The 26305-nt window shown below is 45.2% G+C and overlaps 1 protein-coding gene across 4 annotated transcripts in view; it reads right to left on the bottom strand.

The window, feature by feature from the left end:
* Positions 1 to 26054, bottom strand: part of Lhcgr (luteinizing hormone/choriogonadotropin receptor) — a 53496-nt gene extending 27442 nt beyond the window's left edge. For 3 of the 4 annotated variants that reach the window (XM_057778288.1, XM_057778305.1, XM_057778314.1), the window contains exons 1-4: positions 25882 to 26054; positions 7665 to 7736; positions 5309 to 5383; positions 1670 to 1744 (exon numbers count right to left, since the gene is read on the bottom strand). In XM_057778288.1, coding sequence (XP_057634271.1) covers positions 1670 to 1744; positions 5309 to 5383; positions 7665 to 7736; positions 25882 to 26054 — 395 coding nt within the window. The remainder of the gene's footprint in view (positions 1 to 1669; positions 1745 to 5308; positions 5384 to 7664; positions 7737 to 25881) is intronic. The other variant, XM_057778296.1, reaches the window with a different exon arrangement.
* Positions 26055 to 26305: the final 251 nt, after the last annotated feature.

The following is a 26305-nucleotide window of genomic DNA, read 5'->3' as shown; positions in this document are numbered from 1 at the left end:
TGAGAGAACAAAAGGCTGGTGATGAGACACAAGCTGGAGGAATAGTGTCATGAAACAAGTTTGTGCATGAGAGCGAGCGCCAGCTAAAGAAAACCAATGGAGGAATCCCCGCTGTGCACTGGGTGGATCCCGAGACCCTACACGGAAGCCTGGAACTGCATAGCATACCACACTGCATGTGCATTATGTTTATCTTTTTTCTTCACTCCCATTTATTAAAAGGTTCCCATGTAAAAAACTTAGGCTCCTCCAGAGGCACGCAGGAACTAGACTTCCCCAGTGGAGTTGTAAACTCAGCAGACATGGGCTCTGGACACTGACAGGGGCTTCCTGGCATGCTGACGGCAATACGGCACAGCCGGTCCTCTTTATGCGCTTTATCTCCATGTAACAGTTAATTCTTTTGAATGGATGTGCAAATGGGATAAAAGTGTTCACAGTGAACCCATTCCTTGTCTGCACTGAGGTTGGTAGGAGGCTCAGACTGCAACATGGACTTGGATTGGGGAACTCCACATTTTGGTATGAAAAACTAAAAAAGAAAATGGGCTAATCAGAGGTTATGCTGGTCATAGCTGGGTCTTCATATCCTTAAGGCCTTCTAAAGTGCTTGACATTTATGTGCCCAAGCTACTCTGGAGGCTGGGAAACACACAGCATTTGGGTTTCCAATACTCCACAGGGACAAAGGAACTACACTCGGCCAGTTACAGCTTCTGCACGGCACTTGGGAACAAGGCTAATAGTGTAGGGCAGAGAGGTCCCTTCCTGTATCCTCTGCTTTCTTTTTTTCCTTTTTATTTGAGTGGTGGTGGTAATGTTTCTGTGTGGTAGGGATGACGTGCTGTGTGGGGAGATTCATTGCCATGTAGTTGTAGACTTTGGGAAGTTTTAGGAATTTCACATTGCTGGTAGGGCCAGTTGCTGTTTGGGTTATGGTGGGACTCAGTTTGTCATGCTAACCTGCAGACTTGCTTGGATTTAGTGGGAAATAGAAATGGTTGAACTGATGGGGTACAGTGCCTGTCTCAGGAAATACTTAGTCAGTTTTCCCTTGATGACTGAATGAACAAATGAGGAGACGAGAGAGGAAACGGGAGAAACCAAACTGGAGCAACTCCTCCCAGTTTTATTTGCGGTTACTCACTCTGATTTGTGCTCTACAAAGTGTTGTGAGTCCCCATTCCCCTGTCCAGCTTTGAGCACCCCTGCAAAGGGGTGATGTTCTCCCCAGTGTGCTGGGCACAGGGAACATGGGAGCCACTTACATGTGTGAAAACTCCCAGCATAGTAACAGACAAGACATACTGATTAAACTTAAAACAGAAGGCTAACAAGGAGGGACATACAAACACAATGCTTCTTCAAGGGACTGCAGAGATGGCTCAGTGGTTAAGAGTGCTTGCTGCTCTCCCAGAGGACCAGAGTTCAGTTCCCAGCACCCAAGTCAGGCAGTGCACGACCTCCGGTAACTCAGGCTCCAGGGGATTCAATGTTCTCTTCGAGCCTCTGTGGACATTCCACTCATGTGCAAACCCACACTCAGACCCCCCCCCATACACTCGAGAAAATGAAACAAAATCAAAAACCTTCAGCATTTTGATTACTTTCAGTTTTACCAGATACCCATCTTCCCCTCTACAAAGGCTTAGAAAGGAAAATTTCTCACAGGTATTTTAACCGAGGGAGATTTGTAAAAGCACCGGGTTCAATGTATACGAGGTTTTTGGTGTTCTGGATCAGTCTGTAGAGAGAGAAGGGGAATGGGCAGTGGTTTAATAGATGGTGGAATGCATGACACTGGTCCCCAGGCCTCGTGAGTAAAATCCCACCGATGAGATCAACTACTGTTATACGCCTAAGACAAGTTCCCAGAACTCTGGGGTGTCCTGAAGGCCCCGCCAGCTATTCCCAAGGAACTTTGCCCACCCTACCGAAGAGGCAGGTGTAGCAGCTTAGCTGGGAGTTTATCTGTGCGTATCTCCATTTCTGCCTTTTCCTACCAGATAACACCAAGGTCCAGGGTGTTCGAGGTCCTGGCCAAGTAGAGCTTGGAAGCACACTGGGAGCGATGGGAGGTGCTGCTCTCCGGAGAAGAAACAAATAAACATGGCCCCTTGGAGGCAAACTAGTTTCTGTTCTTATTGAGTTGGTAAATGCACTGAAAATTTATCCAGATGGGCATTCATTCAGAATAGCACAGGACAGAAGCCTTGAGATTCAGATTTCTAGACTCTTCTGCCCATTCTATAGGAATCTGCTATGTAGGATCCCCATCCTCCTAGTTTCCTGAGCTGGAATGCTTTCTATAAATAATAATGATAATACCCTCCCCCATTGTTCTTATCCCTTCCCCCGTCTGGTTCTTTGCCCCAGTTTGTGCCCCCTTTCTGTTTTTCTTTTCCATGTAATCATCATTTGCATGGGAAGTAATGTGACCGTCTGGTTTATGCCAAAGTCTCTGCCAGTGTTGATGTTGAAAGTTGAATGATTTATATTTGAAGAGTAACAGGACTTGAACGGGATCTAGTTTTCTGATTCCCACTCTGATGCCCGTTCTATCATACTGTGACCATTGCTACTTGGAACATGGGTATGAGGTTCGGATTCTGTAGCTGTGAGCAGTATTCTGCGGTAGCTATTCTAACACTGAATCAAGCAACCATCAGTCAGACATGGGAGAGGTCGGGACTGTGTCCTCATAAAGACCCTTTGAGGTCTAACCATAGAGTATCTACTCACACAGCCACTCATTCTGTCGACATCTTTGAGTGTCTATGTGATCGAGCGCTGCCCTAGCTACACAAGGTACCACCGTGGGCAGAGCACAGAGCATGCGGGTCTCGCGGCCTTCTTTAGGAATCCGCAGACATCCTCTGCAGAGTGCTTTACTTTTCTTTCAGTTGATGTCTTGCTTTGTGTATCACTTGCTGTCCTGAAGGTGCTTCAGCATTCCCTGAAGTCTGTGACTGCTGCAGAGTTTCAGGTCTGGAACTGCACAGTCATCTACAAAGTAATGAACCTTATGTACCATTCACAGTAAGTCCAGATTATTTCTTTGGAATTTAAGTACCTATTGTTTGGCTTTTCCTGTAATTGTTTGGCAAATTACTCTCACTTCTCTGGGTGTAACTTTCAAATCCTAGTAGATAACTGTATTTCAGTTCCTCTGTGTCCCAGAAGCTCCTGTACCAAGGCAGGCACACAGCAGCAGGTACTCATATACTTATCAATTAATTAATCTACATAGATAGTTACTCACTGGACCATTGATGAAGACTTTCTGCTATAAAGAAAAATACATGAGCTTTGGAGAAAGATGGGTTGGAGTTCAGTCCCAGACCAGCTAGTGTCTAAAGTCCACACACTCTCCTAGCTTCTATTTCGTTCTCTGAACAGAATGGCGATCGTCTGACTATGCTGGTAGCTATAAGAGCAATGATACTACCTAGAGGAAGTCACAAGTACTTAAAGTACACCCTTTCCTTTTGACTTGCTTGCAGGGGAATTGGAGGGTGCTGCAAGAAGCCCAGGAGGGAGCCCCCAGTGGTGGCACAAAAAGTCTGCTTTGACCTGCTGGGAAGAGGAAAGTCTCCCAAGTTAAGAGAGGATAATGGAGATGAATATCCACGTATGTATGAAAATACAAAAGAATAAATTAAAAACAACCTTTTCTGGAAATGAAAAAAAAAAAAAGCCTGGTTTGTAAGTCATGTGTCCTGGTGCCTAGTTCAGTTTGGTACTAACCTGCTGTCTGATGTCAGACCAGTGAGTTACTGCTTTGCGGCCTGGCTATAGGCTCATCACTCTGAAGCTGAGTCACTCGTATTCCATCCCTTTGACTTGGGCCTTATGGTCATTGGGAAGCAATTACTTTTTAAAAACATTTATTTTCAATTCTGACTGTAGTTTCCCCTCCCTCCTCTTCTCCTGTTCCCTTCTCCTATCTATCCTTTGCCTTTCCCTTCAGTCCACTTCTTTGTTTCTGTTCAGAAAAGGGCAGGCCTCCCGTGGATATCAACAAAACATGGCATATCACATTGCAGGAAGACTAATCCCCTCCCCGTGTGTTAAGGCTGGGCAAGGCAACCTAGTATGAGGAGTAGGTTCCCAAGAGCCAGCCAAACTCTAGGGACAGTGTCTGCTCCCATCGCTAGGAGTCTGGCAAGTAGACCAAGCTACACAACTGTCGCATATGTGGAGGGTCTAGGTCAGTCCCCTGTAGGCCCCCCTGGTTGTTGGTGTAGACTCTTTGAGTTCCTATGAGCCAGGTTAGTTGTTTCTGTGGGTTTTCTTGTGATGTCCTTGACCCCTCTGGTTCCTATAATCCTTCCTCCCTCTCTTTAGCAGGATTCACCAAGCTTGGCCTAATGTTTGACTATAGGTCCCTGCATCTGTTTCCATCGGTTGCTAGATGAAGGTTCTTTAATGATAACTGGGGTAGTCACTAATCTGATCACAGGCGATGGCCAGTTCAGGCTACATATCCCCTATCTCCACTGTCGCTAGGAGTCATGTAGCTGGAGTCATCCTTGTAGATTCCTGAGAGTTTCCCTTGCATCAGGTTTCTACTTGATTCCCCAAAATGTGCCCCCCCTTTCTAGTCATCTCTTTCAGTTCTTTCCCCTTCCACTCACTCCCCAACCTGGTCCTTCAAGTCCCTCCCATTTGCATCCACCCAGGAGATCTCGTCTGTTTCCCCTTCCCAGGGTGATCCATGTGTCCCCTCTTGGGTCATCCTAGCTACCTAGCCTCTCCGGGGCTGTGGATTGTAGCATGGTTATCCTTTACAGAAACACTTAATTTTAAGGATAAATCTAGCAATAACAACACCAATACAGCCCAATGACTTCAACATTCACAGGCTTAACACAAGGCTTGCCATGTTGTTATTAAGGAAGCACTTAAACTTGAAAGAATGAATGCGTCTCAACAGCCCTTGATGAACCAACTCATGATCCCTAAGCTCCTCTCTGACTTCCCACCTACTCCAAGGGTCCCACACCCCAGCCTCAACCCCCATGAGGCAAGAGCTACTTGGCAGGACTTCACAATGTCAATTTTAATTTCCAACATTGTGTTGTGATGTTTCAGAGTTTACACACTTCCTAGGGAGAAGCAGTTGTTGCCATGGCAACCTCCAGGCCACTGCAGGGAGAGAGATTAGTGCCTGCCCAGACCTAGTAATTGTTGCAGTCTTTTCCTCTCGGATTCCTCGCATTGGATGCTTGAGCACAAATACCAAGTGGGCTCCCACCAGCCAGGGTAATAGTGTACAGCAATAAACTATCTGTTAGCTGATGCTTACATTTCAGACAAATTGGGGAGGTTTTCAAAGGCATTAGCTTCTATCCTTTCCAGGGAATCACTCTGAGAGATTTCACTAGGGGAGAGAAAAAAAAAAAAAAAAAAAAGAAAGAAAGAAGAAACATGAGAGAAATAACCATGCCCTTGTGATAATGACCTCTCTGTGCATCCTAGATGTTCCACTGTGTCCTCTGAGAAGGAACATGAGTGTACAAGTTGTCCCTGCATCACTAAGGGCTAACATTTCCTTTAGAAGCACCAATGGGTGTCTACAACTTGAGCCCAACTGAACTGTGAGTTTCAGTCACCCCATTTATACAGAGGTCTTTCTCGTGTTTGTCCGACTCTGAATCATACATGTTGGAAGTGCACAGGCCCTGATAACAGCTCTGATCTGGGTTCCTGGCTGGACAGCTCTGGAACGTGACACTCCAACAGAATTTACTTGATGATTCAGGGCTTCTGAGATCTCTGAGGTCCTGGTTCCACCACTCCAGCCAGGTTTGAATTTGGATTGAATCAGTTGTTTCATGACTTTTAACTCTGGGTTTTTCAAAAAGCCTTTGCTGAGACTCCTTCAAGGTTTGCCTCCTACACATGATGTTATTAGATCACTCATGATTCTAACTATCCTCTTCCTTCAGTGTCTCGCTCTGTGAGCAAATTCAAGACAAGGAATACTTTCTTTCTGAGTCCCTGGTGGCTTCATTTTGCCTGGTACATGGCTAGAGATTGAAGGAGTATGGGAGCAAATGGTCCACTGACTTAATGTATTTGTTAAGACAGACACAAAGTAAATGCATCAGGTTTGTCATCCATCAATTCCCAGCATGGTGGTAATGTCACAACCCCCACAAAAGCTTACATTTGCTGACAGCTGAGAAAAAAAATCTCCAATTCACAAGTGGAGTTTGTGTATTTGTTCATCTATGTAACAATTACACTTTGAAGGCTCATAAGTGCAAAGGACCAGCTTAGACTCAGTTATATAGACAATTTAGTCAAATCCTGGACCCGTGTCATCTTAGGAAAGTTGCTTACAGATGGGTTTGTGCATTTCTAAGGTTAATGCTCACTGAAGGCTCAGACTCCAGGAGAGCTTGGCTCACAGAGAGGCAGAGCCTAAAGCAACAACAGTGTAATGGATGGCCCTGAGGTCTTTCATCTCATCACTATCTGATGGTTTATTTACTTAACTGTGCCTGCTTTTCTCAGTAGGAAGTCTCAATGCATTGAAAGTTACGGAAACTCAACATCTAAACATCAGAGCAGAAGAGCCTGGGCAAGCTCGCAAACCCACATACACAACGTGCAGTGAGTCTCCTGTAATGTGCACTGTTATTGAGGACTTAGAGTTTTTAACATTTATTTTATGTGTTGTGTGTATGTCTCTCTGTATGTATGTAAATGCATGTGAAGGTACCTTCAAAGGCCAGAAGACAGCATTGATCCTCCCGGAACTGGAGTTACAAGCAGTTACGAGTCACAGAACATGGATGCTGTGAGCCAAACTCTAGTCCTTAACAAGAGCAGGAAGTCCTCTTCATATGATCGTATTTTTAATGTTATCATTGCTTGCTAATAACAAAGAACCGCAGAGGTTCCCTGTGGGGCTAAGATGGTCAGTGCTGTCTTGTGTGGGTATGCAAATCTACTTGGGCAGTCACCTGAATTTTTAGAGGTGGCCTGTGAGGGAGGAAATGACCACTGAGCTAGCTTGGCTCAGGCTGGTGTTATTGAGGACACGCAAAGCTTTCTTTCCTAGAGAGTTTTTGTCCTGTGGATGAGGTCTTCGGCTTTGGAAGCTGAAACTCAGGACCAAGAGCCCGAAGTCTCCCCGAGGAACACGAGATCATACAGCATCCGGGGCTGCTTCGTGCTTTCGCTGCACGCTTTTCATCTGCACAGTTATAAATCCTGGGCTTTTGTCAGGCACTTGTTATATTTTAGATACAATGATTATCTTATGATTCACAATAAACTTCTAACATATTTTCATCAATGTGGGAGTTATCAAAAAAAGGTGACATTAGGGAATAGCTGTTGAGGCAGAAGGGGAACCTTTATGATTGGAATCTATCTCTTTTCTACTTAAAAAGAATATTATCGCTTATCAAAATGCATTCAGTTCTTTGAAGCAAGGTTAATTATCTGAATTTTAATGACTCTCAAAAATCATACCATTTCTTCAAAGGCTGATAGATATTATTTGTATTATAAAGATAAAAATAGTTGGGTTTCCTAAACACAGTTTCTCTCCTGGAAAAAATTATCCCCTTTCAACTGTGTTTTTCTCTTAGAAAAAAAATTCTTTATTTCAATTATAAATGTCTTTTGATGTGCAGTATCTTACTTACATTTTTACAACCTCATTAAGTCCCTTGAAAGCCTGAGATGGGATCACTTTGACAGGGAGATAGGTGAGTGATCTGGAAAAGAAAAAAGAAAAGGTAAAAGCTTAAGGGTTGGGACTTCAAGTTCATGAACAGTGTGTAGTGTGTGTGTGGGGTGTGTGTGTGCAAGCGCGCACATGTGTACATGTGTGTGAACTTGCCACTGTAAGATTAACAACTGGATTCCGGTTTAATCATCTAAGGAGTCATTCTTGGTCCTTATCGGAATGTGTCACTGGCTGGTGAAGATGACGAATGTTGGAATCGAATCTCCACACTTCCTCTTCCTCGTCATAGAGCCCCGAGCAGGCCATAAATCCTCACACTCCCTCTACCTGTCATACAGCCCTGAGCAGGCCATGTAAGCACTCTGCTTCAGTAACAATTCCTGTCTTGGAGAAATTTTGAGAGGTTTCATCAGGATAGCCCCAAACAGAGCTACACCTAGTAAATAGTCACCAGTTCTGAAGCATTCTGCTTGGTTTTGAAGGGTGGACAAGAAGCTATTTGGGGTCTGAGGAAACAAGCGGGGGAATGACAATCAGAAGTCCTGTGAGTGGGAACAGGAAAGATCCACTGGGAATAGGTTTCTGTATCAACCTTTTGCAGGGGGCTTTTTTCAGCCTCTGAATTGGATCACTTTCTGCCTCTCCTTAGATCCTGGGCACCTCGTGGCATCTGAGGGAGGGTTTCCTTCGGACACTCAAAGCCACAGGGACCACCTAAGAATTCTTTCAGTTGTCCTCAAAGCTGCACAGGATGTAAGTACCGAGAAAAGCGAGACAGTCAACTACAGCAAAGCCAGTGCTGAGGGACCTGGGACTGTCTAAGGATCCTGACAGAAAGAGAATTTAGGAGATGCAGTTCCAAAGCAAGGACAATTATTCAACCATTGGTTGAGTGTTTGCAGTGGCTCAAGACATTTGGGCCCAAGGCTATGAAGGAAGTAGATCAGGACATATCCCGTGACATTAGATGTGTGAGAACAACCTGGTCGCTCATGGTCGCCCAGGAGCTCCCTTAGCCACTAGGAAAGCTCACTTCCTCTCTGATAGCAAACTTCAGTCAACGGGTGACAGAGAGGACTTGCTGCCTTCAGAAGCTTCTGTGTGAGTGTTGTCCACCCTCCTATAACTTCATTTAATCCACAGGACAGTAGGACAGTGGGGTGAAACGGGTACTTCCTTTAACAGGAGAAATTCGGTCATGAAGAGATTGAGTCAATGGACCAAGGAACAACCAAGCAGACTGCCTCAGAATGCCTTTCCTTTTATGCACTGAATATTGCACATTTGAGTCCTAATCTTTTCTCTGTTGGGAAGCAAAGCAATATACCTTGTTTCTCATGGAAGACTGTTCTAGAGTGTTCTACCCTCTCTGCTTTTCTCACAAATCCAGTCACCAGCAATTCCTTCCTTGAACATAATGCAGAGGAATTTCAGAAACTTCATTTCTGGAAAATGCTTTCACTCAACAGTTTCTTAGAGACAGAGGAATAATGCAAACAGGGTTCTCTGGTTCTGTTCTTGAGGATACCGCTCCCCCAATATTTTTTAACCAGAGCTTTCATAGCAGCAGGGGCAGTGGAGGGAGAAACCTCCTTGCCATGGCATCTTTGTTTCCTATATTTCTCCTGGAATCCTGTCTGCTTGGCTTACTGATTAAAAACACAGTTTTATTGCTCTCCACACTGCCATGCCAATAAATTTCCGAAAGAGAAAGCTGTATTCTACTGTACCCCGTGCAACATCAATAAAACCGACAGCCAAATTCCGGTGCCAGAATCTTTATTGCTGGGGATAATGCAGCACAGAACATATTTTGGAGAGTGTTTACATAAAAGCTTCAGCTGAACCCTTCAGAGCTGTTTATTCATGCAAATGACGCTCACAGCTGAAGCCTCTGGGCAGACAGCCTCCCCTTCCAAATGGGAGCACGCTGTGGTTCCCACAGGAGCAGTTTGCTTTAGATTTGACCAGGGAGGCTGCTTGAACTGTTGACTGATGTAGGACTGGGGGAGGAGGAGCAAAGGTTGGACAGAAGCGAGAGTAGCTATAGATCATGCACTGGCTGTCCCCAGGACAAGATGGAATTCTGCAGTTGATGTCCACTCTGCAGAGCAGAAAGGCAGCTGAGGTGAAAATAAAGAGTCCCTACCATCAACAGGACCACTGGGAATGGAGGGCGGCATTGTGGGTGTGGCTGGAGAGAGAGAGGCCTGGGGCGAGAGGGAGAGGAGAGAAGTAGAGTGAGGAGGTGCCTGCTGCTTCACTGACCTCTTCCCACAAAGCAGCTGGAGATCATAGTCCCATGGTTTCAAGACAGATCCCAACTGGTTTATCACTAGCTCATATTTTTATTCCAAGATACCATGTTTTCGTCTCTGATTTGTCTTCAATTGACAACAGTTTCTGTGCAGTCAAGCACCTGTTTTTCATCTTTGAAAGCATTCATTTATGATGTGCCCCACATTTTTTTTATTAAATATTGACACATAGTTATGCGGGGCATTGTGACATTTTCACACAAGTATACGATGCATGTTGGGCAGAAGAGTAATTGGTAAATCCACCAGCTCAGACCTGCGGTATTTTTTTTTTTTTTTTGCTAGAAACTGGGAAACCTTCAAAATCCTCTCTGCTTGCTGTTTTGACGTAGTCATTTAATTGTTGCTATAGTTAGCCTACTATGCTGTAGGATGACGGAGTTCAGCCTCCTTCCCAGCTGTGGTTTGTAAAGACCCGTTTGGATGCCCTGCTGTCCAGGGTGCTCCCTTCCTGATAGATGCCTCAATTATTCTTTCCATGGTGGCAGGAACAATGACCTAGATAAGCCCACAATCCTATTCCCATGAACACTAAACACCGACAAATAAAACACATGAGTGTTTTCATCGTTTCAGATTGTTACCAATGCTGAGGAAAGAAGAGCAGAAGTCATAAAGGGGATTCAAAAATTAACTAAAATCAGAGACTCGAGTGGCCAATGAAACCCCAACATGCAGGCCCCCTCATGTTACAGTACCCCAACTAAAGACATATGCTCAGTTAAGTCCCTGTACCCGAGAAGCAAAAGGAGAAGAAAATTATGTACTTTGATTGACTGTCTTTTCTTTTTCATTTATTCATTTATTTCTGAAGTTAGAAATATTTTCATTCAAAAAAACTGTGACTGTCAGGAACCCCTGTGGAAATGTTGTTACGGAGCAGAAGCCGGGAGATGGGTGACAGAGGCCAGAGGAGAGAGGGAGGCCATGACAGCAGCTCTTGAGGCCAGTCCCCAGAAATGAACGGGTGCTGTGCGCAGAGCAGAGAAGGCAAAGGAAGGCCTCTCCCTGTTTTGTTCCACCTAAAGCAGGTGGGTGACATTCCTAACTATACATCTCTCCCTAGGGGACCTGGTGTGGTTGTTTTCTCTGTGGGGGCCTACCACCCCAGCTTCCAAATTTCCAAATAAATACATGGAAACGTAGTTTTACTTATGAATGCCCGGCCTTAGCTTCACTTGCTTCTAGCCAACTTTTCTAACTTAAATTATGCCGTTTCTCTAACCACACTTTGCCTCTGTGCCTTTTGTCTTTCTTTATTCTATATATCTTTCCTTCTTACTCTGTGACTGGCTGTGTGACTGTGTGCCTGGGTGGCTGGCCCTTGGCCTCCTCCTCTCCTCCCTTTCTCACTCCTCCCTCTTCCATATATTTTTCCTCCTATTTATTCTCTCTGCCCGCCAGCCCCACCTCTTTCTCTCTGCTGCCTTGCTATTGGCCATTCAGCGCTTTATTAGACATATCAGGTGTTTTAGATAGACAGAGTTAAACAAATGCAACATATAAGAACGCAACACATCTTTGCATCATTAAACAAATATTCGATGACATAAATGAGTGTAACACACCTAAAAGTAATATTCCACAACAACCTGGTGATTGAAAACAAGAAAAAGCGGCAACAAAAGGGGCCTCATTCTTAGTCTAGGATGAATGGGAAGAACCAGGGCCCAGCAGAGTCCAACTTGCAGCATGGGCTGCTCTCTGGGGGGACAGCCACGGCACCATGGATGCAGTGCCATTTGAGACTTTGACATATCAATGATGCAGTCCAGGTGACACCTGGATTATGGCAAACCCAACTTGCCTGTGCCATTGAGGCTATGACAAGTAGTTAGCTGGGATGACAAAGGCTGCCTCAGCTTTACCAGTTTTGGTATGGTCTCTACTCATTGAGTTTGTGGGTTCCAAGCCACATGTGGCTAAAACTTCAAAACTGGTCTCTATTCCTTAGAGTTGGAACAAAGCCACTTATAATCCAAGGATCCTGCAAATGGCCACGTGTCCTGGTTAGTTTTACTGTCAAGCTGAGTCTCCCGGGAAGAGGAAGCCTCAGCTGAAGAACTTTTTGTGCCAGTGGGCCTATGGCCATGTCTGTGAGACTATCTTGATGAATGATTGATGCAGGAGAGGCCAGTCTACTACTGTGGGCTTCACCATGCCTTGGAAGGTCTAAGAGAGGCAGAGAGGGAGATGGCAGTTAGCCTTCCTCCGTGCTTTCTGCTCCATGTTCCTGCCCTTACTTCCTTCAGTGAGGGACCGTTAGCTGCAAGTATAAGGCGAAAGAAAACTTACCCCTTCTAGTTGCTTTTTGCCAGAATGAAACTAGAACATTGTGGTTCTTCTAAAGTTGTGGGCATATTTTAAATGTGACGGAATCATCTTTGGAGAGCAGGGATGCCCCTAGTGCCCACTTCCAAGCCATTTTGGTGCCCACTAGTGCCCACTTCCAAGCCATTTTGGTGCTTGTTTTACCCAATTTCCTTATCTAGTAGTTAACCTCAGTCTAGTAGTTAACCTAGTCCTTCCTTCCTGTCATTCCCAAGTACCAGATCCCCATCCCTGAGGGGGAAACACTGCCTGAGCACAGTTCCTAGATATCTCAGTAGCTCATGCTGCTGAATTCTGGCTGCCAGTCAAACTAGGCCTTCAGGGACAGATAGGGACCCTGTACTGGGCTGTATTTCAGTAAATGCTCTGGTGAGCTTCAGTTCATAGGTGCGTCCTCTACGCCAGCTCCATGGACTGGTGCTTGCAGATGTATTACCCTCAACTTAAGACTCTGCCCCATTCTTCTCCCAGGAGCTGTGGAGGAGGGCACCACCCCTTCTCATGGTGGTCGTCCCAGAAAGGACCACCCTATCTTTTAAAAACATTTTAAAGCCTGAGCCGTTAACTGTATCCTGTTTCTGCCCAGCAGCAATGGCCAAGCTCTCGGTGTTCCTCGTGCCAGAATTAAGTGGCTGAAAATTCATGTAATTTAGATAAATCCAATTTCCATGAAGAAAAAAAGTCAGTTTATTATGCGTTCCTTAGTCATTTTCTAATGTCTCCTAGGTCCTTGGGGGATGGGGCTTGAGTTTAGTAGCACAGAGAACTCTGGAAGGAGCCAGTTTGTCCAGTTCACTGGCTGTCAACCAGCTCTCAAGGTAAGATTAGTTTGGAGATGTCATTGTTCCGCAGGAGGGTTCCACCCCTAAGGAAGCAGATGGATTCCGGAATCCTTGGTTAAGAAAACCTATCAACTGAGATACATTTGAATTATCAAAAGGTCTTTGTTCTACAGAAGGATTCACTGCAGGGTTCCTTGAAATAGCAAACTCTCTAGGTGAATGAAAAAAATAGACTTCAAGTGACACTTTTTTACAAAAGACAGGTTCTGACTGCACAAAGCAAATGACAGCTGTGGGGCTTTCACCTCTGAGATTTCTCAGAGTGCAATTGCTTCCCTGGCAGCCCCACCTTCTGAGACATCAAGGCAGAGCTCTGCCCAAGGGAGAGGAGGGCCAGAGGAGAAATCCAGCATTCATCTGAGTTCCCCACACCTGGGTAAAGTCTTTGGTCATTTTGTGGAAGCTCTTCCCTTTCTGCCTACAGTGGGACAGGAGTGAAGTAATTTTATTAACTTCTAACTCTTTAGGAGAGTTCTCCCCATTATCCATTCAAGAAAGGTATAAACACACATACATTTTCCACAGACCATTAGCTCATTGCTAGAGCTACACCCTGAATTTTAAAATAGAGGGAAAAAAGGAGACCTCAGAGGTCAAGACTTTTGATTTAAAAAAGCAAAACAAAACAAAACTTTTTTTGTACATAAAACTATTGAAAAGCGGGCTGTCTCTTTAATTTCAGAGAATGCTAATGCTTTTATGTTTATTACATACAGTCTGTTCTACATTTAACAGACACAAGATTTTCCTGATCTTTTTGGACCTTCTCAGCAATTGTAATAAAGTTTGCTTTCATTTAGAATAAAATGGAAATGGTTTTATTCTCATTGGGGATAGCTTTATCCTGGTCTCTATGCTTCAGATTTGCCTTGAGAGATCTAAGGCTTCCATGCTAACTCAACATGAGGTAGGTGGAGCAGATAGCTACTACTTTACATCAGGAAATCTTGGGGTGCCCCTGGAAATGTCAGTCAGGTGAATAGCACCATCATTTGCCAGACACACTTCCTGTGTTAGACCCATGAGCCGGAACTGGAGCCGGAGCCACCTACAGGTTCTCTGTCTCAGTCCCTTGCTGCACAGAGGCAGACTCAGGCTAGGAGAAGCGCATTGACTTCCTGAAGCATGTGATAATTCAGGGACAGATCCCCGTCTTGGTAACCACATTGTGGTCCACTGTTATCTTTGCCAAGTGTCAAGTGGCCCAACCCTACAATCTTGTGCTTTCCTGTGAAAAGTCTCACCTTCTGAATGGAGCCCTTGGTGTTTGGAGGGCACACTCTCGGTCTTTAACTTGAAGATGCAGCTACAGTTATATTTTCGTTGAGGCTTTACAGGTCCCCAAAGTGGATTTTCTCTCCTTCCTCTGTCCAATTCTGGGCCTGATGACTTCACTACTTTTAGCACTGCTTGCAGTTTGGGGATTTCCAGGTGTTTATGTGACCGCGTTCCCTCTTCTGCCATTGAGTATCTGGTTTCTGGGGCTTCTGTTCCCAAGCAGTCTCTTCTTCTGGTCCCTTTGTTTGTCACCAGCCATCATTCTTGGTCATTCTCTACTCTACCTTGAACATTTTGGGGTCTCCTAAAAGATTTTTCTCCATTCTGCCTGGACTTCTTCAACCCTATCTATTACTGTTACTGACAATTCCCCTATGCCACTCTGGTACTCAGTACCTTTTGTGATGCCTCTTAGCCTAGTTAACTGGCAACAAAAGTCTTAGAGTGTACTCACGTCTTAATCTTTGTGCTTTCTACCCTCGTTTCCTACACTAGACTTGCACTGTCCAATATGGCAGCCACTAGCCCACATATGGTTGGTTCCCAATTAACAGCAAATGTGTCTGAAGTGTGATGACTTGCAAGTCTCAAAAAACATACTAGCTTTGAAACCTTGGTAGAAAAAATGTCATATGGCACAATATGTTTTGTATTGCTTGCTAATTGAAGTGATGTTTTACATATACTAGACTAAATAGTTTTTTAAAATTCATTTCAACTTTAGAAAACTTCTTAAATGTGGCTATTAGAAAATTTTAAATTATGCTCATGGCTCACATCTTCCCTCTGGATAGTATCTCCCTAGACAAATCTAATTACTTGGGCTTCTTGAACTAGCCTCACATGTCCGTGATATCATTCCCATTGTTTCTGCCATCTGATACATCTTCACCCTGCTCCACTGACCAAATTCTCCCCTTACTTACAGGTCCCTTTCAGACCATGCTCTGGAAGGAGTGTAGCTCCCATATGTAACTGTGTGTGCTTTCTCTCTGGAGCAGTGTGAGAAGCACAGAACCTGCATGCTGAAACCACAGCACTCAGCTTCACACCACAGCTTCATTTCAGATCAGTAGGCTGCAGGTCATCTGTAAAAACTAGTTTTGATGCTAAACTTGAAAACACCAAGATAGAGAGAGGGTAGGGGAAGAGATAACTACCACTAGGGATGTTTGGAAATGTCTTCTGCAGGCCTACTATTTTATAAGCTTCCTAAATATATATGTATCCATATAAAAGAGTTTAGCTGGCGTTATCCTATAGATATAACTACAGAGATAATGTCTGTGGTGGTGTGAATAAGAATGGTTCCCATGATTTGAGCACCAGGGAGTGGAACTGTTTGGGAGGATTAGAAGGATTAGGAAGTGTAGCCTTGTTGGATTAGGTGTGGCCTTTTTGGAGGAAGTGTGTCACTGGCGGGTGGGCTTTGAGGTTTCAAAAGCCCATGTTAGTCTTTTTCTCTGTTTCTCTGCATGCAGATCAGAAAGTAATGCTCTCAGCTACTGTTCCAGTACCTGCCTGCCTGCCACCCTGCTCTCTACAATGATGATAAAGGACTCACCCTCCGAAACTGTAAGTAAACCCCCAATTAAATGTGTTCTTTTATGAGTTGCCTTTGTCATGGGGTCTCTTTACAGCAATAGAGCAGTGACTAAGACAACGTTTTTCCCAGAAGCTATAGGTTGTCAAATGCAAAGTCCAGTGCCAGGTGTGGAATGCTTCCCTCAAATTGTTGGTCAGGGGTGTCAGGAAGACCCCCCTCCCCAAAGTAATAAGGTCTATTCTCACTGCTCTTAGTTGCCCACAAGAACTCAAGGATAAGACCCTATTTCTGAAGGTGCCACACACTTTGGTTCCAAAACATGGAGAAATCAGGTTGGAACTAATCAAGTTGATTTCCTCCCTACTGGCTAGATCCACAGGTCTGGAAGGTTGGCTACTACTTTCTGGTTGTATTTAAGGCTTACTCCACAGGAGAAGATGCTTTACTAGTAAAAAGAATTTGACTGAGAACCCACTGTATCAAACTGCCCTCCAAATTCCCATCTCTATGCCCTTGGATTAGCATAGCTCTCAGCCCTTCACAGTGAGGTTTCCTTGTCTAATAGACAGTAGCTAATGCAGAAACTCATCCCTAACCACAGGAAAGAGAGTAAGTGCCATGGAGTGCTCAGCTGAAAATGGACATCTGCATATGCCCCCCCCCCATGAAGGCTAAGAGTCCATTGCAGAAGAGTGGGCAGAAAGACTGTGAGAGCCAGAGGTCGGGGGAACAGAGTGAAGTAGTGTCTTCTGAACATGACAAGATTGCTATACTCATCCATTGGAAGAGCTGTGATAGCTGCAAGGGAGCCTCATCATCTCCAACTTCTGAAGAGCTGTTGCCAGTTGATGACTTCTGCAAGATGGAGAGTCAGTTTTCTTTAAGGGTGTGGTCCCTAGTAGGCTTATCACTCTCCAGTGTATGGGTGTGTGGGCAGTTCAAACTGGACTTGGTAGGTTACTTTTTTTTTTTTTTGAGATTGTAAAGCTGGCCAGAGGTTTAAAGAGATGGATCTATGAGGAGTTAGGATGGGAGAGGAGTAAGAACGAATATTATCAATACATTGTATTCAGTTCTCAAATAACTAATAAAATATCACACTTAAAAATCTTACACAGTATTAACCCAACCCTTAGCACAGGACAGGCACTCAGGCTGCGCCTCGTAGCTTTTTGCTGTGAACAGCTGAGGCTGTCTGGACTATGCCTCACAACTCCAGTTCCTTCGCAGGGACCAGCAAAGACAGGTTCAGTAATTTGGAATTGGACTCCAAATTCTATTTGTCCTGGGTCACTCTTTTGTCTATAAAGTACATGTTACTTATTTTTCACTTTGCCTCTCCACTGGTCAGGGATAGGATGACTGTGAGCAAGGGTGGCCATCCCCACTTGGTACGTTTCTCTTAGACTCAGCTTTTTACAAGCCCCACTTGGTAACCTTTTAGGGAGATGACAGAGAACAACTTTTCGTGAAATTTTTGACTCTAGGGAGCCACTTTGAAAGTTTACATTCGCTCCTTGATTTAAACCATTCCAGCCAGTTGGAACTTCCCCAGTGGGAAGTGCAGTCTGAGTGACTCTCCTCTAAGATGGCCATTTCCAGAGCACCCAGGAAGCTCCTGCAAGGAGTCCATGAAATGCCCTGTGAACGAAGATGCTAAGAAGATTCTGTGGATAATGGCTTTGCCAAGTCATTTGTGCAACAACTAAATTAAAAATATAAAGCCTCTGAGGAAAATGGTAAACACATCTAAGCTCTTACTCAAAATCCATTTAAAGTTTTCTAAAGACACAGAGCAAAATAACTCAATGTGCCCTCTAAACTAGAATTCTTCCAGCAATAATATAACACGACAAGAATAACTCTGGTAAATGAAACTCCACGTTGAATTCTCCCCAGGGAATGGCTGTGTCATCCGTAATGATTTCTCAAAAATATTTCTCAGAGGTAGAGAATATTACATTGTCAGGGCAGCAACCCAACAGATATGCTTCAGGAATCTCCTTTATTCATTCTAAGTTTCTCATGCCCAACACTTTAAAACCACTTTCTCCCTTTTCCTTTGGAACTGAACATGTAAATACTGGCTGCATCTGATATACCAAATACTGCTAATTAATCTGAGGATGGAACTGAGGTACCTGAAATCCCAAAACTCAACTTGGTCAGCTAGTCCTTTACCAAGGCTTCTTTGCTATTTTAGCTAAAATAGATGGTTCCTACCGCTGATCTCCACCATGTTTGTGATCGTCATCCAGTTTGTAACACCTGCATTTCCTTCAGTCACCTGAACACTGGCCCTTTCTCTCATACGGTTTCTGGATGTCAAGGCTTGGGGTTTTGGAGCTGTATTTCAGAGGATAGATCTTAAATGGTCAGCGAGTCAGACCTGAACATTTCCAGGGTCTAGCCTGAAGCCTGGGGATGGGAAATGAGGAAAGAAAAGGACTTGGAAGGAGCCTGGCAGTCCTGTGATGGGGCATCTGAGTCTGAAATCACCTTGGTCCTGGAGAGGGATATTTCAGAGATGGTGCACACAGGGTTGTCAGAATATTAGACTCCAGGCAATAATGAGCTCTGTTATTTTTAGATTTTAACTTATTTGCTTCCCAGGTTGACTAGAACTAGTGGATCATTTTCTCTAGTGCCCTTGGATGACAGATGCTGTGTGGTGGTGTATCCGGGCTGTGGTTGGCAGATGCTTGCTGTGTGGTGGTGTATCTGTGCTGTGGGTGACAGACACTTGCTGTGTGGTGGTAGATCTGGGATGTGGTTGGCAGATGCTGTTGTGTGGTGGTATATCCGGGTTGTGGGTGACAGACACTTGCTCTGTGGTGGTAGATCTGGGCTGTGGAGTTTTCAGTCTTCCTGCATTGCCAGTTTATGATAATACTTTGTCATTACGCAGAAACTCGATTTTCTAGTACTTTGGCTCTGTTGCCGTGCTTATCCTCTTCAAACAGAGCCCCACTCTGAGGCAAGAGCCATCACACTAGAGCCGTTGTCACACTAGAGCCGTTGTCACACTAGAGCCGTTGTCACACTAGAGCCGTTGTCACACTAGAGCCATCACACTAGAGCCGTTGTCACACTAGAGCCGTTGTCACACTAGAGCCATCACACTAGAGCCGTTGTCACACTAGAGCCGTTGTCACACTAGAGCCGTCACACTAGAGCCATCACACCCTTGCTGTAAAAGGCACAGGATTTACTGTTAGGACAAATCTACCGTGAAAATTAGGGAAGACGCCTGTGTTAGAATCTAGACTGCCTGGGATTGTCCTCCTGATCAATCCAAACCACTTAGGGGCCGTGCTTGTCACACCAGAGCATCTCTACCCCATGATGGTGGCCATGAGGAGGTAGGGACCCAGGAGTAACTTCCAGGCATCAGAGTCAAGGGCAGCTGTCAGAGCAGCAAAGGGCAAAGCCTTCCTTCTGCAAGTCGAGTTTGGTTTTCAAAATAGGCTTTTCTGAATTTGGTTCAGGTATTATTAGAGGGTTATAGTTCAAGGCCAAGTACAGAGCAGCTGTGAGGATTTTGCTGCCTGGAAGGGTGTCATCTTCCAAAGTGAGGAAGCTGAAAATAAACGAAGACTCAGTGGAGAAGCTCCCAGATACAGCGCACAAGCCAGAGCCTGGTAAGTGGTATTCTTTTAATTCTCTTCTCAATAACCAAACCAAAACAAAAGATATGGCAGGAAATTTGCTAATTTTCATTAAAACCTATATTTTTCTTTAACCAAGAGGAGGTGCAGGCACAGAGAACATCTGTTCTAAGGAGCCAGCTCTCTTTGGTTTGAAGTGAACAGCAAGGCTTTTCTCTACGGTCCTGACTCAACTGCTAAGCCTTCTGAACAGCCGGGGTTGCACATGGTTAGGGCACCTTGAGGGCTGCTGCTCTGAGAGTATTTTGGCAAGAGTTTTTTGTTACCTTCGAGAAATGGAGGCTGAAGCTGGAAAGAGCGTTGGTTAAGATCACTTGCTGCTCTTGCAGAGGACCCAGTTTTATTTCTAGCACTCTCATGATGCTAACAACCAAACATTGGTTGTTCCAAGGATCTGATACTTTCTTCTGACTTCACTGGGCACCAGAGTTCCAGGTGGTGCATACACATACATGCAGGCAAATACCCATACATACAACATAAAAATTAAGTTTTTTTTCAAAACATTGACTCTGTGTGTGTGTGTGTATGTGTGTGCGTGTGTGTAGGTGTTGCATCTGCCTCAGTTTTTGCACACCATGTGCTTGCAAATGCCCACAGAGGCAGAACGGGGCCAGAATTCCTGAAACTGGTGTTGCAGACAGTTGTGAACTGCCTGGTATGGATACTGGGAACCAAACTTGGGTCCTCTGCAAGAGCATATGTGTTTGTAACTACTGAGTCATCTCTTCAGCCCCATCCAAATCAATATAACAAATGAAAAAGAAATGAATGGGCTTGAGAGGCAGAAAGTGGTTGGTGATCAAGCAGAAATGAGCCTTAAATTCACAGATTTTTGAGTTAAACAATCACAACCCCAGACAGCCCAAGGAACTTGTTTTCAAAATGAATATCTACTTCCAAAGCCAAAGAGATTCTTATCTTAACCAATTGGTTTCCATGCCTTTGCATTGAGATTTTAGGGTCCGTTTGTGTTTAGTCTTCTGCTATGGGCATTATTTACTTTCTCCCAAAGGATGATTGTCAAAACCAAAATCTGGTCTTCCTATAGGTTGGTGCAACGAGACTCTTTATCAGCTCAACCAGATGTAAGAATTGCCTTCCCAGCATGACTGAAAAAGCTGTGTCTGAATGGAAGTTCAGACTTCTCCAGGAAGTCTCAAGTATTTGTAGGAGTTTGGAAGGTTTTCTCTTCTGTTTTGTAGACACTTTCATGTAATGTGTTAGCTGGCGTTCCCTGCTCTGGGAACCTGTATGCCCTCATGCACTTGCCTTGGTTGTTATTGCTGTTGTTGTTTTAATGGCTCCCTGGATGTGGACTCATGATTAAACCAATCTAGATGGGTATAGTCATATGAATAAGTTGTAGTCCCCACCTCTTGTCTTATTGACTACTTGATTGACAGGTTGCAGATTGCAGTATTGGGGATGAACCTAGCTTCCCATGTCTACCAGGCAAGTGCTATCACTGACTTATATTGCCAGCCAGGTCTTGGTTCTCTGGAGCTGCACCTGCTATTTGGCTTCTAAAGGACAGAGAGAGTGCCAGTAGATTGTAGGGTCTGGGTGCTGACATAGCACAAAGATACAAAGAACTCCCTTGACTACCCACAGAACCTTCCCCACTACTGGTTTAGAATAGAGAGGTTTGCGATGTTTAAATGTGGCGCGTGTTAGCACACATATTAAACTTCTTGCATTAGTTTGTTCTGTTCATCTATGTATGTACTCAGGTTTTTGAGGCTGACTTTGTACTCCCATTGTAAACAAGGCTGACCTTAAATTTCTGGAAATAGAACAATCATCCTGCTTTAGCCTCCTGAGTGCTGGGATTATAGACACGCACTGCCACACATAACCTGTCACCTCAATCCAATCTCATGAGGCCTGATAAACAGTTTAATCATAATGCCTCTGGAATTCTGGGAATCCTGAGTTAAATCAGACTTCTTCAAAGGGCTCTCAGTCTGGCACATTGATTGAAAATTAACAGCTGAGGGAAGATTTGCCCCCATGAGGTGTCTCTATTTTGCCTTGTCATAACTTGGGAGAACAGTACTACTGGTATCTAGTGGTCAGGGATCAGGGATGCTGGCCTACCAGTCCTCCACAATAAACCACCTCTACCCTCAAATGTTTAGGTTCTGAGGTTCAGTCACCTTACTCGATAAAATGTGGAAGAAAGATGTCTGTGAATGGAGGTGTGCATGTGTGTGTGTGTGTGTGCTGTGTGTAGCAATCATGGTGAAGACTTGTGGGGAAGAGATTCCTACTCAGAGTTTGTGCTTGATCTCTTTGCAAGGAAGCATCAAACAATGACTTGTATTAGTCAACAGGCTATTTTCTCTCTTTTTGTATGAATCAAAGATTTCTGATGACTTTTCATCTTCCTTTAAAATTTGCATTTTTTTCTCCAAAAAGTCTGGGAAAGGAAGAAGAGGAAGGAGTCACTCAGCTATGTTCTTTTCTTTCTAGCCAGGCCTTTTGGTGGAACCTGTGCTTTGTGCAACACGTTTTGTTTCCTCCTTTCTTCTTCTGGGTCCCCAGGTCTTCCTCTGGAGTACTCGGCCCCTCGTGATTCAGTGGCTCCCTGTGTTTATCAGAGCCTATGTCCTCTCTCTCCTCTTACCCTGGTCTCCTGGGCGAGTTCCCCTCCTCTGAACAGAGTCACACTTCCCAGTGTGCCCTTGTCACTGCACTGAGAGCTGATTAGACCCTGATCCCCCTGGAGGGTAGAAAGGGATCAGGGAAGTGTCACGATGGTCATCGTCCAGGCACACTGGACTGGTAGGTCCTCATGTTTCTCCTTGCAGAGAGTCTCTGGGTTGTGTCACATGCAAACTGCTAGAAACTTGAGCTATGTTTAGAAGGCACAGAGTGCAAACAATAAATTGCCATGATTATTATTAGCATATACTTACAAGTTTTCAGAAGCTGTTTCAACATCAAGAAGATCAACCTTTCTGTTGTCATAGAGACAAAAATCTTTATATAACTATGTGCAAGGTGAGAGTTCCCCCCTCCCTCCTACCAGTTTCCTAGAGCTAATAAGTAGAAAGGAAAGGGAAAATTTTAAATTATCTTTTCCATTTACTCCCTCCCCCTATTAGCAAAACGAAAAACGTAGGAGGTTGCTTCTTGTGTCATAGCTCAGGTTTTAAACACTTATGTCTTTAATGAGAAATGCAAGGGGCAGAAACTATGAATAGTTTGAACAATGCCATTTTGAAAAATTGCCAGCAGCGTGTTGTCAGTGATTTGCAATTATCACTCATGCACCCTTGGTTCTTCTTTTCAAACCAAAGAGTGAACCTCAAAGATCTTAGGAGGCAGAGTCTTCAGCATCTGGACCGATTGAAGCACAGATGTATCTACTGAGGGACACGGTTGAGTTCTGAGGCACTGTGAGTTATTTCCCCTTCTTTCCCTGCCACAGCTTGGGTGCCCCCCTCCCCTCTGCAAAGGCTAGCCAGCACAGCTCTCTTCTGGAAGCCTTGCTTCAAAACCTCAGCTTTCTCTTGTGTGTTCACTTCAGATAATTCATTATCCAGAGTATGTTTCTGACTTGTGATGATTTTTTTGTTGCTTCATTCATTTCTCAACATAAATGATACATTTATGATGGGGACAATAGTCTGTGGCCCTCTGCTTTACTTCAACATTGAGTTATACCTTTGTCTACACACCTTTCTTCAGCACACAGATGACCCTTGTTCCAAGAGTAACCCTTCCCTTAAGTTCTTAGACCGTTGCTTCCCTCCTACTCCAACTGAGTCGTTCACTCTAACAAATGCACCCTTTCCTCATGTCTGGTGTCCTCTGCCTGCCCTTCCTTATGGAATTTTTCTTGTATTGTTCTTTGAAGAAAACCAAACCAAACCTTCCATTGTTCTGGTTGGTTTCCACCTGTCTCTGACTTTGAGCTTTTAAATTTATGCTTTCTTCTTCCATTGAATAGGCATATGTACAGAGGGGGTGACGGGGCGAGGACACTTATAGCTGGAGAAAATTTATACCACTACGAAGAGCAAGGCTTCGGAGTGTTCTCTGGGGAGTTCCTGATTCAGTACAATAGGCCTGAGATCCACACCTAGCCTGGAGATGTTCCTTTGCGGCCTCAAGTTCACACTTGCAAAACATTGCTTTGAAGTGGCAACCTTTCTATTTTTTTTTTTTTAAATAAACATCTGTTTTTACACGGATGTTGGGTTCTCAGCGTTATTCCTACGATGGCTCTACCTTCACAGAGCTCTCGCCCCCAAAGGACAAGGTTATTTCTCAGTCACCTGGTCTTCAAGAAGCACGACCTTGTAGGAGTTGCCATGCTTGGTGCGGGGTTTTCTAAATGTCTACAAGAGGATGCTGGGATGGCGGATATTAAGGGAGGGCCTGTGGAGGATGCTGAGAATTCTCTAGGATCCCTCCTAAGCTTCCAGAACCAACTCCTTCTAGAGAACTAGAATTGCTCAGTGTAATTTTATTGTCCCTGCCTCCCACTTAGCCATAGTGAGCAGGGCAACTACTCTATAGGCTTGTTTAAACAGTGCTGCAGGGCAGTGAAGGAGTGTCACTTCGGCTTACTTCAGGGAAGGGGTTTATCAGTGATCCCGTCTTCAGGCAACATGTGAACAGCTTAGCACCAAAGAGCTTAGGACTTGACTTATCTGTCTCTTCTCCATCCTTAGCTACAGGCAGTTTCCACCCAGTACCAAAGCTGGAGAAGCTGGAAGCAGTTTTTTAATTAAAGGAAAAGCAATTTTCTTAGAAAGACAAACAACTGCAGAAAGGTAATTAATAAGGTCTTTCTTTGCCACCGAGGGTCCTGGAACAAGGGATTCCTTCTAGTTAGATCTCAGAGTTGTCAAAAGTGTACAAGCCAGGTGTGTAGGAACGGCTGTTAGCGACAGCGTCACTTGTAAGAGCAATAGAGGAGGCTTGTCACAGAAGGACGAGGCCAGAACTTGGGAGGCAGGTTCCATGGATTTGTCGATTGATTGAAACATATTCTATTAGCATGGCCATCACCTTCAGGGCATAGAGCTGACAAGATAGTTAATGGAAACTAATTAAGAGAACTCCTCAACCTGTAACTGTTCTCACAGCCACGACCATTCCTAGAAGGCCATTAACTTGTCCACAGGGAGCAGACCAAATGCTCAGGATGCCTCAGTTCCTCCAAGAAGCTGGCAAGGATGGCTCCCAAGGGGGCAAGCTAGGGTTTCATCCCTCCCCCATCATAGCACGTGTTTTCAAAGGAGCACTGGGAAGACCCTCCCCCCCCCCCGTGCGTTTGTGCTACCTCCTATTTTATTTGGCGCTTTTATTGGGATGAAAGTCATGTAATGTAAAATCCACCTATTTCAAATAATGGCTTTAGTATTTTTATGGGAAGCCATTACCACAATCTAAGCTTAGAAAAATCTCATCACCCCTAACCTTACAGCCATTAGCAGACACCCATCCCCAGTCCCTGGGAACTACTAACCTACCAGTCTGTCTGTTCATTTCCACGTTTACAGGATCATGCAATGTGAGGAACCCTTTCCTAAATGGAAGGACATTTGGTATCTTAGTGCTAATGGTCCCCTCCTGTCTTTATCCCACGGCTGCAGGAAGGGTGGCCTTCCTCTACTTGCTGATGCTTGCAGTCCCTCACTCGCGTCTGTGGGTGGCACACCAGAAGTCAGAAAACAGGCTTTGTTCCCCCACAGCTAACCCGGCTGAGCGGCAAGCACACCGCCACAGGCACTTTGGGCACACCTGGTAACTGGAGGCCAGGCAGTCATCACCGCTGCTGACAGATCAGGTTACCCTTGGCCCCAGGGCCTGAGCCCCTTGCTTCTATACCGCAGGTGCGGGAGCCCACAGCAGCCTACCTAGACCGGGCTGCCCAAGGCTCAGAACCACTCAGACTGCTCAGGCAAAGAACGCTGGTGAAGGAGGGCCACTGGATTCATCAGGCCTTCAGGCAGCGACATAGAGATACCTCCTGTGGCTTCGGGGCAGTTTTAAGTTACCCGCCTCAGTTTCCCCCATGATGAAGTAGAGGTCTGAGCTGCACGGACAAACAGACCTACTCTGTCACTGGTCCTCACCACTGGCAAGCCAAGAAACGTTATATCCTGCTTTCCAGCAAAGGGGCTCAACATTGAGTAGCAAAAGGCAGGGACCTGGGGCACCATGTACTCACAGTCGGGTGAGGCCGTCGCGAGGGCCAGGGCAGCGCAGGGCACCGTCAGGGGTGCAGTCGCAGGGCTCGGGGCAGCGCGACCCTGGCAGCTGCCGGGTCTGCAGCGGTGATGGCTTTAGCACCAGAATCGCCAGTGCCTGCAGCAGTCTCAGCGCAGGGGCGTGTTGCCCCATGGCCCGCCAGCCGAGTGTGAGCTCCTGACTGGGCCAGTATCCTGGACCGCCTGGGGGCTGACCACCACCTCTGCCCGCCCCTTGGCCTGCCTTCCCAGCTGCCGGCCCCCGCCTGCTCCAGCCCTCCCCTCTTACCCTGCCTCTGGCGAGTCCCTGCTCTCCTTGACCTGGGACAGTGGCCAGCTACCCCATCGCTGCTTCCCAATGACCCATCCTCTACACTAAACATGCAAATGGGCCAAAGGTTAGAA

This window comes from Chionomys nivalis, chromosome 1 (genome assembly GCF_950005125.1).
Source record: "Chionomys nivalis chromosome 1, mChiNiv1.1, whole genome shotgun sequence".
NCBI classification, from domain to species: Eukaryota; Metazoa; Chordata; class Mammalia; order Rodentia; family Cricetidae; genus Chionomys; species Chionomys nivalis.
This window is presented reverse-complemented; position numbering and strand designations above follow the sequence as displayed.